The sequence below is a fragment of the Tursiops truncatus genome, chromosome 4 (assembly GCF_011762595.2).
Source record: "Tursiops truncatus isolate mTurTru1 chromosome 4, mTurTru1.mat.Y, whole genome shotgun sequence".
Taxonomy (NCBI): domain Eukaryota; kingdom Metazoa; phylum Chordata; class Mammalia; order Artiodactyla; family Delphinidae; genus Tursiops; species Tursiops truncatus.
The window spans coordinates 25,655,706-25,670,852 of record NC_047037.1 but is presented as its reverse complement, the minus strand read 5'-3'; the positions used below and the strand labels follow the sequence as shown (position 1 = coordinate 25,670,852).

Sequence of the window (15,147 nt, the reverse complement as noted above, 5' to 3'; positions counted from 1 at the left end):
ATAAATGTAACATCATATCTAAGATCTGGAGCAAAGGAAGGATTATGCACTTTAATCAGTTCTCTTCAGCATTGTATTGGAGGTTGTAAACAATGTAGTAAGACCCCTCCCCCCCAAAGAAGAAAAGGACATATGGAGTTACATAAAAATTCCTAAGGAATCTTCACAACAACTGTTTGAACTGATAAGTGAATTTAGCAAGATCTTGGGATACATGATTTGTATATACAGATCAGTTGTATTTGTATAAACTGGCATCAAAATATTAGAAGATGGGGCTTCCCTGGTGGCACAGTGGTTGAGAGTCCGCCTGCCGATGCAGGGGACACGGGTTCGTGCCCCGGTCCGGGAAGATCCCACATGCCGTGGAGCGGCTGGGCCCGTGAGCCATGGCCTCTGAGCCTGCGCATCCAGAGCCTGTGCTCCGCAACGGGAGAGGCCACAACAGTGAGAGGCCCGCGTAACGCAAAAAAAAAAAAATGTTAGAAGATGAAATTTAAAAATAATACCATTTATAGTAGCAGCCCCCCCTTCAAAAACACCCACCTAAAATACTTAGGATCATTTTTTAAAAAATAAGTATAAGACTTTAAAGAAAATTATAAAACATTGCTGAGATAAAATAAAGGAGATGCAAATAAACGGAGACATACATCATGTTTGTGGAGTTTAAGGTTCAATATTTTTCAAGAAGTCACTTCTCAAATTCATCTTGATTTTAACACAATCCCACTCCAAATCCCAAGTTTTTTTGGGTAAAAATTGACAAGTTGATTCTAAAATTGATGTCAATGGGAAAACAAAGGACTTAACGTGGCTGAGCCAATGTTGAAAAAGTAGAACAAAGTTGGAGGACTAAGACTAAGACTACTAATTACTAAGTAATTCAAGTCTGAAATTTTGTCATAAGAGCTAGAGAGATCAGTGAACAGACAAGAGTCCAGAAAGACACACACACATATATATGGTCAATTCAGTTTTGACAAAAGTGTCAAGACAGTTCAGTTGGGAAAGGAAAGTCTTTTCAACAGATGGTGCTGGAACAACTGGATAAACGAGAAAATGAACTTCACCTTACCTCATACTACACACAAAATTTAATTCAAGATAAGAGGATCATAGGCCTCAGTGAAAACATAAGAGAATATCTTTGCAACTGTAGAGTATGCAGGGATTTCTTAGGATATCAAATGCACTAAACATCTTTTTAAGATAAACCGAACTTCATTAAAGTAAGACTTTCCCACTCTTTATATCATCACTCCTTTTTCTTTCTTTTTTGTTATGATAATGGCATAAAATGTGTTGCTTGGCAGTTGAAATTTTTCAAGAGGTTGTTGGGATTTGAGTTTCTTTAAACCATAAGCTAATGTTTTTCACCAAATTTGGGAAATTTTTTACTTCAAATATTTTTTTTCTGTCCATTTTCTCTCCTTCTTAGAACTCCAAATATACTTATTCAGGCATGCTTGATATTGTCTCAGGTCTCTCTGAGACTCAGTTTATTTGTCTTCTTTCCCTTTTATCTTTGTTCTTTAGATTGGATAGTTTCTATTTACGTTCATTGATTTGTCTACCATCTCAAATCTTCTCTTCAGCTCATGTAGTGAATTTGTCATTCCATTTATTGTGCTTTTCAGCTCTAAAATTTCTGTTTGATTCTTTTTATAGTTTCACTTTTCCTGTTTAGAGTCCATATTTGTTCAGTCATTATTAGCATATTTTCCTTGAATTATTTGAACATATTTATAATAGTGGATTTGCTCACTAATAGAATAAATTCAACGTCTAAGTCCACTCAGAGTCAGTTTCAGTTGGCTGCTTTCTTTCCCAAGTATGGGTCACACTTTTCCTGTTTCTTTCCACATCTCATTTTTTAGTTAAAAACTGGGCTTTGTAGGTAATACATTATAGTGTGTCTGGATTCTGTTTGTTCTTCTGAAGAACTCAGACTGTAACGTCTGTTCCATGTGTGTGTGTCTGTCGGTCTCTTTTTATCTTTCTCTCTGTCAGTGTATAGCTGCTGTTGTCTTTGCTCAGATTTTTTTTTGTCCCTAATCCTACCTCCCTCCCTAGGGCTCTCACCTGAGCTTGCTTAGTTCAGTGGTCAGCCAGCGATTTGAGCATAGTGCTCAAATACCTGAAGCCAGTAAGTCTTCCACCCTTCATCACCTGAGCTGTTTGTGAATCGGAACACATTCAAAGGCACAGCAAATTCACATGTCTCCCCAGGCTTTCCACTTTTGCCAGACTCTCTGGGATGGCACATACATGCATCTTTAGCAGTTAGCCAAGGATGTGGCAGGTTTATTATCTCAGCCTTTCTATAGCTCTCTTGTTTCCAAAATCTCACCCTTAAACTGAATTTGTAACCTCCAGCCAGTAAAGCTGTGAGTTTTCACTGATCTGGGCGATTTGGAAACACCCTCAGGGAGGAAGACTGTAAACTGCACAGTTCTTATCCTATGCGGTAGCAGTTGTTCGTTGAGTAAACACGTCTCAGATTTTTACTTGCCTTTGGTTATTTTCCAGTGCTCTGAAGTGGTTGTTTTTAATAATTTGCCCAGTTTTATACTTACTTTCTAAGGAATGGAATTACTCAGCTTCCTTACACTACTATCAAAAGATAGATTCACAGTTATTTTGTTTCATCTGTGTTCCTTGGGACCGATATATAGCTGGAATTCTGTTTTTCTTGGGGTGGTAATGGTTTTTTAATGGAGATATAATTCGCATAACCATAAAATTCACCCACTTAAAGTGTACAATCCATTTTTAGTATATTCACAAAGTTGTGCAATCACCACTAGTTGCAGAACATTTTAATCCCCCCAAAAAAGAAAACCTATACCCATTAACAGTCACTGCTCACTCCTCCCTTCCCCCAGCCCCTGGCAAACACAAATCTGCTTTCTGTCTCTATGGATTTGCCTCTTCTGGACATTTCATGTAAATGGACTTAAACAATGTGTATGTAACCTTGTAAGACTGGGTTCTTTCACTTCGCATAATGTTTTCAAAGTTCATCTATGATACGGCGTGAATCAGTACTTTATTCCTTTTATGGCTGAATAATATTTTGTTGTTTGGATATATTCCAAATTTTGTTTATCAGTTCATCAGTTGATGTACATTTAGATTGTATCCATTTTTTTTACTATTATGAATAAATGCTGCTGTGAACATTCACATATATGTTTTTGTGTGGACATATGTCTTCAGTTCTCTTGGCTATGTACTTAGGAGTGGAATCAGTGAGTCATATGGTAACTAACTTTATGTTTAACTTTTTGAGGAGGTAATGATTTGAACCTAAACTGGATTTTAGTTATTTAATAAGGAAATATAATACACTCACATTTATTGTGATTACTGTAATTGCTACTTTGTTTTATGTTTTTTGTTTATTAGGCTTTTCTGTTTATTGAGGGTTTTTCTCCTGTCTTTTTAATTGGAATAATCAGTCCCACTCATGTTCATTCTGTCCTACCTACTGAGAGAATTTGGGCATCCTATTTCTACCTTTAAATTGTTAACAGACAGGTTTAAACTTACATGTTTACCTTGTTGTCTGCAGTTAATCACAGTCTCTGTTCAAGCTGAGAAAGAACATGAGCATGCTTTCAATTTATTTTTCCCTAATAGCGTCTACCTAATGAAGTCGTCTGAAATTTTAGTACTAGGTTCTCTTCTTTTTTTTTTTAACATGTTTATTGGAGTATAATTGCTTTACAATGGTGTGTTAGTTTCTGCTGTATAACAAAGTGAATCAGTTATACGTATACATATATCCCCATATCTCCTCCCTTTTGCGTCTCCCTCCCACCCTCCCTATCCCACCCCTCTAGGTGGTCACAAAGCATAGAGCTGATCTCCCTGTGCTGTGTGGCTGCTTCCCACTATTTTACGTTTGGTAGTGTATATATGTCCATGCCACTCTCTCACTTCGTCCCAGCTTACCCTTCCCCCTTCCTGTGTCCCCAAGTCCATTCTCTATGTCTGTCTTTATTCCTATCCTGCCTCTAGGTTCTTCAGAACCTTTTTTTTTTTTTTTTTTAGATTCCATATAGATGTGTTAGCATACAGTATTTGTTTTTCTCTTTCTGACTCACTGCACTGTAGGGTCCAACCACCTCTCTACAAATAACTCAATTTCGTTTCTTTTTCTTCTTTATCCATTCATCTGTCTGTCAATGGACACTTAGGTTGCTTCCATGTCCTGGCTATTGTAAATAGAGCTGCAGTGAACATTGTGGTACATGACTGTTTTCGAATTATGGTTTTCTCAGGGTATGCCCAGTAGTGGGATCGCTGGGTCTTATGGTAGTTCTATTTTTAGTTTTTTAAGGAACCCCTCCATACTGTTCTCCATAGTGGCTGTATCAATTTACATTCCCACCAACAGTGCAAGAGGGTTCCCTTTTCTCCACACCCTCTCCAGCATTTATTGTTGTAGATTTTTTGATGATGGCCATTCTGACCGGTGTGAGGTGACAACCCTCAGAATGGGAGAAAATATTTGCAAACGAAGCAACTGACAAAGGATTAATCTCCAGAATATACAAGCAGCTCATGCAGCTCAACATCAAAAAAACAAACAATCCAATCCAAAAATGGGCAGAAGACCCAAACAGACATTTCTCCAGAGAAGATATACAGATTGCCAACAAACACATGAAAGGATGCTCAACATCACTAATCATTAGAGGTTCTCTTGTTTCTTTTACCTTTTTATGTTTTGATTTTTCTAACTATGCTTATCAATTTTTCTGATTTCTTTGCCCAGCACTATTTTTTATATAATGTACTTGTCTTTTTCCTGAATTCTTACTTATTTTGCAAGAGTATGTCCTCAAGGAATTATCTCAGGTAGGCATTAGGGCTGATAAATTTTCTGAGTCCTTGCAATAAAAAAAAAAAGTCTGTTTTACCCTTACACTTGAATAAGTTAGATCGGATTTAAAATCATTTCCCACAGAACTTTTAAGATACTTCTCCATGGTTTGCTAGTTTCCTTTGTTGCTAGTGAGAATTTTGATGTCATTCTGATTCTTAGCCTTGATTCTTCTCCCTAGAAACTCTTAGGACTTTTCTTTAATCTTCAGGCTCTAATATTTTACTGCCCAGTGTCTTAAGTATTACCTTTCTTCCATCCTGCTCAGCACTTGATGGATCCTTTCAATCTGAAGATTTATACCTTTATCTCTGGGACATTTTCGTTGGTAATTTTACTCTGAACACTTTCTAGTTTGTTTCTGGAATGCTTATTAGACAGATATCAAAACTTCTAAATTCATCCATCATGGCTCTTAACATTTTTACTGTCTGTTTCTTTGTCCTTTTGTACTTTAGAAAGTCCTCAGTAAAATCTTCCATTTTACTAATTCACCTTGCAATTCATTCCAATTAACATTATCAACTGAAATTAACTCTAATAACATCATATGTGCCTGGAGCAGTGCACTTTCTCTACATATGCTGTATTGTCCAGAAATGAACAAATACAGCAATTCTAGGATATGGGCATGCTTTTGTGTATTCAACAAATCTAAAGATAGAAACTTCCTGCAAAATTTTTAAATTCTCTGGAATCTCTGTGGTGCCCCATGTAGATTAGTACCGAAAGACATGTCTCCTTTCTTCCTCATTTATTATACCCCTGATTTCCTCAGATGTTATTCTCTTTGTTGTATGTGTGCCTCCTCCAGAGTGCTGATTTTCCTCATCTGTTTGGTGATTTTTTTGGCGATTTGCTCATCTTTGTGTTACAGTCCATTCACCTGCTTGAGTGTTCAGTAGCTTACAGCCAGTGATTTCGAGGGAGGGACAGGACGAGCTGCTGAGGGGCAAGGGTGCTCGTGCTTGTCTTCTGGCGTGGATGCTTTCAACAGCCTGTGGCAGCCCTGCTTTACAGCCCAGTACGCATCCTTACTGCTTTAGCCTGGGGCTGTGCCTCTGTTGACTGCTGCTTAGCACAAGGTGGCGGGGCGAGGGGGGGCGGTGAGGACCTAATTGACCCAGCTGTTCCAGATGCAGCGTACCAATCAGTGATATGACTGTCATCACACATGTCTGAGTGTGTTCCCCCTCGCCCCGCCAACTGTCTATGTCCATTGACTCTGGCTTGAAGCTTTTCTAAACCAGCCCTCCTTTTACAGATGTCTTTTCCTACGTGTGGTTTGGGCTGTGGCTTCTTCCAGTTTACTCCCTTCCCATCTCCCCACACCTCCTCATAAATTTGATCTTGTAGCTAGCTCCCAGGAGACTGCTGATAGTCTTTTCTTATTTTCCCATGTATATGTAATTTGTATTTGTTGAATTTAAATGTCGTTTCCGCAGAAAAGTTTTCCCTACCTGCCCAATTTAAAGTAACTTCCCAACTACTTTCTATCATATCGCCTTGGGTTGTTGTCATTATAGCATTCATCTCTACCTAATATTTGTCTTTCGTCAGTCTTTCCAGACCTAAATGCAAACTTCATTAGGGGCCTTATGCGTTCTGTTTACTCCTGTATCCCAAGTGGTTACAGGACAGTGTCTGGTATATAGTAAACATTCAGTGTATGATAGTTGAATTAAGTGACTTTATCTTTAAAAATTGTATATCACATCTTCTTGAATTACACGAATTTTAGATTTTACATCAGGAACCAGGCTTAGCAAATACTCTGTTAACCTCTCTGTTCAAGAAAGAAAACCTTTATTAATCAAATTAGTGTCTTTGACCAAAAAGCTGTACATTAATCCATGGAAAATATAAAGGTCTTAGCCTCCAGCACTTCAACCCACATGTCATTAAAGCAAAGTTTGGTGGAAGAGGAAGCAAAGCTTTGATTCTCTAAGAAAAACATTACAAAATGACCAGAAAAAGTCATAATTATATTTGCTTATAGTTTCTTATAGTTTCTATGACTATATGAATGTAGTTTATTCTCAAGTAAATTGTTAAGTTGAAATGCTTCGTATCCTCATGCCACCTTATTATGAAGCTCTTTTAGAAAACTCAAATTTCCAAATTTTTTTTAAAAAATATTTATTATTTTTGGCTGTGTTGGGTCTTAGTTGCAGCACACAGGATCTCCAGTTGTGGCATGCAGGCTCAGTAGTTGTGGCGCTCGGGCTTAGTTGCCCCGTGGCATGTGGGATCATAGTTCCCCGACTAGGGATCGAACCCACATCCCCTGTGTTGGAAGGTGGATTCTTAACCACAGGACCACCAGGGAAGTCCCCAAATTCTTAAATTAGGTTAATGATTCACTCTACCAAATAAAATTTTACTTTTATTTCCTGTATCTCTTAGAGTAAATTTGGTAGCTCTAGTCAGCTGACCAGCCATTATGTGATAGTAATGAACAATTTTTCAATTTCAAATCATTGTTTTGAGGGTTAATTCCTTAATTAAATATTTGATTGGAAAAGCAGAAAAATCCACTTAGATACAGATTCATTGTTTATTTAATAACTCCATGAAAGAAAATTCCATGTCTCCACAAGTTTTGAGTAGACCTTTATTGCTAAGTATATTTTCAGTCCCCACATAATTAATGTTACAAATATAATAACATTTTTATTTTCTGCATGGAGATCAGATTTATTCCCTCATTTTTCCTTGAAAATGTTTTAATTTTATTTTTAAAAAAATAAAGAGGGAGTCACCTTATAGAAAACAATCAAAATTCATTTGTTCCATAAAACAAAGGATTCTTATATATGCACCATTTGGAAATCTGTAAGTTTCTTATACACCTACCATCAAGAGAATGATCTTAAATCTTATGGAGTTAACCTCTCACCTCTATAATTCTGATGGAAATTATTTTAATTTTATCCTACTTCTTTTATAATTTAGGCAAAGATGCAATTTACACGATTCCAGTGAAAAACATTCTTGCTGTGGAAAAACTGGAAGAGAGCTCTTTCAACAAGAAAAATGTAAGTTACATAATTTAAAGCTTTTTAAACTGCGTATATTACTTAGCTGGAAATTTAAAAAGGTTTATTTTAGTATTTGTTATTAATCATTAATATCTTATAATTGGTGGCTAGAAATCTGTCTTAAAATTGTCCATTATTGTTGATGCTTTATATAGTCTGCCTCCCCTGTTAAGTTAAAGGTACTTTTCTCAATATTTGTATATTCTCAAACTTCTCAGCTTGACATTCAAGGCTTTAAGAATATAGTCGCAACCAGTCTGTGCAACCTTATCTTCTGCTACCCTTCAGTACATACCAATACACTCAAGTCAACCAAGATGATTTCCTTGTTTCTGTTTTCCCACTGCTTTGTCTTTACTCATACTTTTTTCCTCCATCTGAAATTCTGTCCCTTTATTCCTGATTATATGATAGTTCCTTCCTTTGGATTTGTGTGATTTCTAAAAATTATACTCTGTTGTACCATTTAGTACCATGTGACTCAGTCCCAGGGACTAATTTGCTTGAAACATAATAGTTTATACGATACCTGAGCAGCAGTTACCTAGCCAAGCAAACTAGATTTCTCTTATGTACCTTTTTGTGTTTTGTACTGTTTGGTTTTTAGACCCTGTCACTAACTTTTTGTCTTAATTGCCTATGAAGATGTTCCAAGTGATACACACAGAGAAACCACTCTATGTCCAGGCAAATAACTGTGTGGAAGCTAATGAATGGATAGATGTACTCTGCAGGGTGAGCCGATGCAATCAGAACAGGCTCAGCTCTTATCATCCCTCTGCATATCTAAACGGAAACTGGCTCTGCTGTCTAGAGACCAGTGAAAACGCTCTGGGCTGCAAGCCATGTACTGCGTAAGTTTCTTTTTGATTAAAGAAGCAATGTTTTAAATGTGTTACATTCATACAATGGAATATTATTCAGCCATAAAATGGATTGAAGTCCTGATACATGCACAGATGAACCTGGAAAAGATGCTGAGTGAAAGAAGCCAGACACAAAGGCCATATGATAACATTTACATAAAGTATCCAGAATAGGTAAATTTATAGAGACAGAAAGTAGATTAGTGGTTGTGAGGGGCCAGTGGGAGGGAGGAATGGGGAGTACTAATGAATACAGGTTTCTTCTGGGGGCGATGAAAATGTTCTCAACTAAATCATGGTTGCACAGGTCAAAATATAAAAAAGGGCAATGTTTAAATAGATGTGCAAGCTTGGGCAAGATACCGAGGAAGAAGGGCTTAGCCCTGTAGACTTAAAGAGTAATGAGATGAAGCATAGGTAATGAAAGTGATTTCACTTTAAAATTCCCTTCCTTTTGATTAGTCACATAATGACCAAACCTCTCTTGGCCCCATTTTATTTAATTATCAAATTAGATTAGATTCCTAAGGTTCCTTCTGCAAAATTCTGTGGTTCTATTTTCAGTCTCAAACCATCAAAAGTCTTTAGCATGTTAACAAAGTGATATTTTTCCAATGTCTTTGATTTCATTTTTACCATAGAGGTGTCCCTGCAGACATCCAAATAGATATTGATGAAGACAGAGAAACAGAAAGAATTTATTCCCTTTTTACCCTCAGTTTACTTAAGCTGCAGAAAATGGAAGGTAACTATACAATTAAAATACTTTTATATAACCATGATTCTTCATTACCAATGCCTGAAGTGTTGCTTTGGCATTTTCTTAAAGTCAAAGATACCTCATAGATTTAACAAAATGTTACTTATATGAAAGTTGACAAACTCCCAAAGGGAGCCTTTTTCATAATATTCATCAAGTAAAAATACTGTTTTTGAATAAATGTGATTATCATAATTAATAAAATATATGTATTTTGGTTATCTATGCATTTCCAGGGGAGATCTTCCCAGCTTGAGCCCCTTGAAAAGTTTTTTTTCTTTTTTAATAAATTATTGTATTTATTTTTATTTTTGGCTGCATTGTGTCTTTGTTGCTGTGCGCAGGCTTTCTCTAGTTGTGGTGAGTGGGGGCTACTCTTGGTTGTGGTGTGCGGGCTTCTCATTGCAGTGGCTTCTCTTGTTGCGGAGCACGGGCTCTAGGCACACGGGCTTCAATAGTTGTGGCTCGCGGGCTCAGTAGTTGTGGCTCGCAGGCTCTAGAGCACAGGCTCAGTAGTTGTGGCGCACGGGCTTAGTTGCTCTGCGGCATGTGGGATCTTACCGGACCAGGGCTCGAACCCATGTACCCTGCATTGGCAGGCGGATTCTTAACCACTGCGCCACCAAGGAAGCCCGAAAAGTTCTTATTTATACTGTCAATACAAATTACATTTAATGAATTTAGTTGTCTGATCAGAGATTTTATTGCTTCTTGTAGAGGCTTGTGGAACTATAGCAGTCTATCAAGGACCACAGAAAGAGCCTGATGACTATTCTAAATTTGTAATCGAGGATTCTGTAACAACCTTTAAGACAATTCAACAAATAAAAAGCGTCGTAGAGAAGCTAGATGAACCTCATGAAAAGTATAGGAAGAAAAGATCAAGTAGTGCAAAATATGGGAGCAAGTAAGTATTTTTAAAAATACTTTCATTGCCTCTGCTACCCTGTACTCACACCTGAAGTGCAGGCCTCCTGCTTACCTTCGTCTTTCAAAACCGGCTCAGAACCTTTCTCTTGTGCAAGAATCTCCCTGGCCACTCATACAGGAATCTTTGTCTTTTTCAATTCTGGTATCATTTCATTATATTGGTGCAGTACTTTGTCATCACTTTTTAATGTTATATTTCAATGTAATCTTTGAACTGGATACTTAGTAGTTTTCTGTTTTTGTTTTGTTTTGCTGATCCTCTTCCTTATCTCTTACAGTACCTTTATACACACTAAGTACTAGAAAAAAAGAATCAGCTTCGTAGTGCTGGAAGTAGCTTGTAGTTGATGCTTTGGATCCATCTCAGATGCAGATGGACACTGGTGGAAACAGCAGCAAGAGTTAATATTTATTAAGGAGCTTACTCCTTACCCCTGGGCACTGTACCTAGTACTTTACGTTGCATCAGTTAGATAGTTTTTAGCAGCAAGTAACAGAAAATCCCAATTGAAGTGGCTTAAATAATAGGAAATTTTTTAACCTTACAAATTAAGTCCCGATTTCTACAGTTGGTTAGCTCAGCTCAACAGTGTCATCAAGGACAATCCAGCGCCTCAGCCATCTTCAACAAGATGATTTCTGTCTTCCTCAAACTTGTCCCCTCATGGTCACAGCTGGGCTGCAATAGTTCAGAGCCCCACATTTTTAATAATAGCAGCCAGGGGCAGACAAAGCTATTTCCTCCTCAAGAGGAAGGAAACCTTGTCCAAAGTTACCCCTAGCTTCCCCTGAAACACAGGGCTGCCCAGTACTAGCGCTAGAGTCAGGTTTCGATTTGCACAGAGGTAGATAGGGAGAGATGGTTCTTGGACCAGCAACTAAGTGTTTGCCACAATGCACACTCTCTCATTGATCCTCACATCAGCCCAACAGCGTTATATTCCCATTTCACAGCTAGAGAAACCGAGGCTCAGGGAAGCTAAGCACAAGGTCATACAGCTGATTAAGGAGGGGCTTTCAATCTTGGCCCCGCCATTTTTACTTTTTTTTTTTTACCTGTGTGGATTGATAATTATATATGTTTTATAAACAATGAAAATCAGTTTGACAGGTATAAATATTTGTGTTCTCCCTAGATAGAAGGCTCAGTACATTAGGAAGATTAGTGTAAGCATCCTAATACTGTCTTTTCTACGTTAGTAGAAAGCATCCTAATACTGTCTTTTCTACGTTAGTAGAAATACTTTGTTCTCTTCTAACAGTAGTAATCCAGTTTTCTTGGAGCCCCGGAAGGTTTCCATATGAGGTCCTAGTCAATGCTTGACCACCCTTCTTAAATAGTATTCTCCCCCTGTAGCCACACACACTCCTCCTGTACCCACACCCCCTTTCCCAGCTGTATTTTCCTCTGTTAAAAAATTCCAATCTTTCTTGTACTAAATATTTTATTTGTTCATCTTATTTCCTCTATTTTTCTCTAGGGAAAATCCAATTATTGGGAAAACATTTTAGAGTTTGACCAATTGACTCAGAAGAACTGGAAAATATTATTTTTGTTGGAGTTTTTCAATTCATCATATATTTTGTTCATAGTATTTAAGAATGAACATTGGCTTTACTGTCACCTGCATTCACCTTGTATTTAATATTTAATAATTGAAATTAACTGTTTGGGAATCCTGGTATTGATGTGTTCCTAGAGAATTTAAAACCCAAGATTCCCTTCATATCTTACGTGTCAAAAGCCATGTTTCTGCAACTTCTTTTTAATAGAAAGAATCTTCCTAAAGAAGCTTTGTAACAAAAGGAGAACTCCTCCATAGCAAGAAACCATTTCTTCTTCTAACACTCTGTGTTCTGTGGACTTTTCACAACCATTAGTGCCTGCTCTATACTGCCAACATTGTGTTTTACTGGAATATTTCAATCCATGACTATTCAGAGCTTTCCATTTAGTTCATCTAGACCCTCCCTCTTCAAAAAAAAAAAAAAATGATCTCCTTTGGCCCATTGGTCATTACAGATTACATTTGGAACAGCGACAGAAATGTTAGAAAACTGCCAGAGTATCCTGGAAAGCTGGTAGATCTTTTGTCTATTTAGAGGTGATGCAAACAGAACTCAGATAGGAGAAATCAGGGAACATGAACTGTTGTCTGCATCTTGTTTACATTTGGGATGAGTGACAGCAGATGAAATAAAATGAGACCACTAAATTTTTTTCATTGTTTAAACATCAGGTACTCATTTTCTTGATTTGAGAGTTCAGGTTAATGTGACTTCTAAGGACTTCACTTTTGAAAAAGAAGAGAAAGTAAACAATGGGAAAAGGTGGTGGTAAACTCACTCGACTTCACTCATTACTCCATTATTATAAGGGCCACCACCATAGGACGCCCTCCTCCCAGCGTGAGGCTGAGATCTAACTCAAGAACAGTCACTCGGCGCACTTTACTCATCTGGGCCACCCCAGATTATACTTCAGATACTCCGTGGTATCTAATCTTTATGATCAGTTGAATGATCAGTGTTTAAGTCTAGAAATAGTGCTTTCCTAAAAATGTTTATATTTCACTGCTGTTTTCTTATTGCCTGCTAGCCAAATGGAATTTGGGCAAGCAACTGTTTGAATCCTATTTTTCCCTAATTTACTTTTATCCTGAAAATCATAACTGTAAATAAGCAATCGAAGCAAGTTGCCACCTTGAAGTTAAGAGGTATGCACTTTGCTTCATCAGTATTAAAAACCATGGTACTCTTATTTTGTCTTTTTAAATTCAAAACATATTCTAAATGTGGTACTTTGAACCTTGGAGTATTTTACATGTTTCTGTTTAAAACTGTGACTACTTATTAATGTAAATCTAGCTAGTAGTGCTTTTTTTGTTTCCCTGAGCATAAGCTATATTTCAAGATACACTTTGCCAATTATGTTATTGGTAATTGTTTTTAAATTATAATGTTACTAGGTAATTATTTTTAAAGACCATTCACACACAGTCATCAAAGTTGTCCCATAAATGATTGTAATGGAGCAATGTCTCTAATGTACAAGTCTCTAAAGGACTTGTAAAAATCAGTTGGTTTTATTTAAGAATCAGTCCTAGTCTGCATTATGGTAGGTCATTGCTGGCCCATTTTAAAGACAGGTTTGAAAAGTCTTTTAAATTTTATGAGCTAGTAGATTCCATAAACTACATTGATTCATCATTGTGAAAGAATTTTACCATTTAATAAATTTCTCACTTTTGAATTTCATTCAGATTGAAATTTCATTTTAAGGGTCTCTGAATGTCTGCCTGGAAAGGCCATGTGAGCATTGCCAGGTACCACTCATTACTCTCTAGTGGCTTCTTTAGTTATATTCTTCTAATATTTCTAATGTCAGGCCCTCCGTTATGACGGTTTTTAAAGATCACAGCATTCTCAAAGGGACCAAGGCTGTGTGAATACGTAACTCAGAATTTGAAGAGTTCAGTTACTAGTTATTTTCTTCACATGACACTTTTTAAACAGCCAGTTTGACTGGAATTAACCACCTTGGCATAGCCTAAAAACAAGTAATATGACATGAAATTTTCTTTGAAAGTCTTCTGAAATAAGAGACCATGTCAGTGGGACCCCAAAATAACCAAGGTACTTACTTGCTCCCAAGGGCCTCCTCATTCCTCTGCTGTTACTTATGAGTACTTTGATTTTTACTACCTGATCTGCTTTCTCTGCCTTTTCTAAACTTGAAAAAAATACATGGCAGCTCACTTTACCCTAAAACCCTGAAAACCCCAAGAAGGAAAGAAAAGGATGATATGGAGAAACTCTTGCCATAAATGCCAATTCTGGTTCTTAGTTTATCCATTTCTATCATTTAAAATTATGCTGGTATGTTGCTTGTTTTGTTGTTGTTATCGTTTGTTTTGTTCTTTATTTAGCTTTTTTTAATATTCATTTACTATGATAATGGGCAATAGCAACATTTTTTTACTCCCAGGAATATAATTTATCAAATTGAACTATTTTCTTTGCCAAAGAAAAATATGTTTGTCACGGGTAGTGGTTAAGTGTCAAAACAAGGCTTTCCTTATTGTACAAAAAAAGATGACGAATGATGTGGCTTTTGTTTTTGTTTCTGAAGCCTAATTTCATTCATTTATCAGAAAGGCTCATTCATGCCAGGTTTTAGAAGACAGATTTTTTTTGTTTTTTTTGTTTTTTTAAGTAAAAGCACCTTTAATTTGTTCTAATGGTACATCCTGTAAAGACAAAATGCTACAAAGCCTTTTAGGTGTCCTTACAGTATGTGAAAAATACAGGACTCATTCTAGAGTTAAATTGCCAGTCTTGATATTATCTGCTTCCATTTTTATTAACTTTTTTGGAAATTAATGTTGCTAGTAAATATTGGTTTTTTACAGTGTCCAGTTTGAAAATATAAGTTATCAAAACTTAATGTAGTGAATTTGTGTAACCATGTTGTATTGTTGAGAATGTATTTTTATTTAAATTTTATTTTCTTATCAAAAGTATTATAAAACTTAAGAACTTTTGTAGCTGTCGCTTGAAAATAACTCAAATAAATTACAAGAAGCCTGTCCACTCTTTGTGTGACCTTACTTTCTCACTGATGATGTAAGAATTTCTTCTCATTTAAAATTATTG

General features: G+C 36.7%; 1 protein-coding gene across 4 annotated transcripts in view; it reads left to right on the top strand.

Annotated features, from left to right (window-relative positions):
• Positions 1-15,080, top strand: part of RASA2 (RAS p21 protein activator 2) — a 117,904-nt gene extending 102,824 nt beyond the window's left edge. For all 4 annotated transcript variants that reach the window (XM_073803752.1, XM_019934280.3, XM_019934281.3 and 1 more), the window contains 5 exons: positions 7,850-7,932; positions 8,581-8,789; positions 9,443-9,546; positions 10,279-10,468; positions 11,973-15,080. In XM_073803752.1, the coding sequence (XP_073659853.1) occupies positions 7,850-7,932; positions 8,581-8,789; positions 9,443-9,546; positions 10,279-10,468; positions 11,973-12,003 (617 nt within the window). In that variant the 3' untranslated portion in view covers positions 12,004-15,080. The remainder of the gene's footprint in view (positions 1-7,849; positions 7,933-8,580; positions 8,790-9,442; positions 9,547-10,278; positions 10,469-11,972) is intronic.
• Positions 15,081-15,147: the final 67 nt, after the last annotated feature.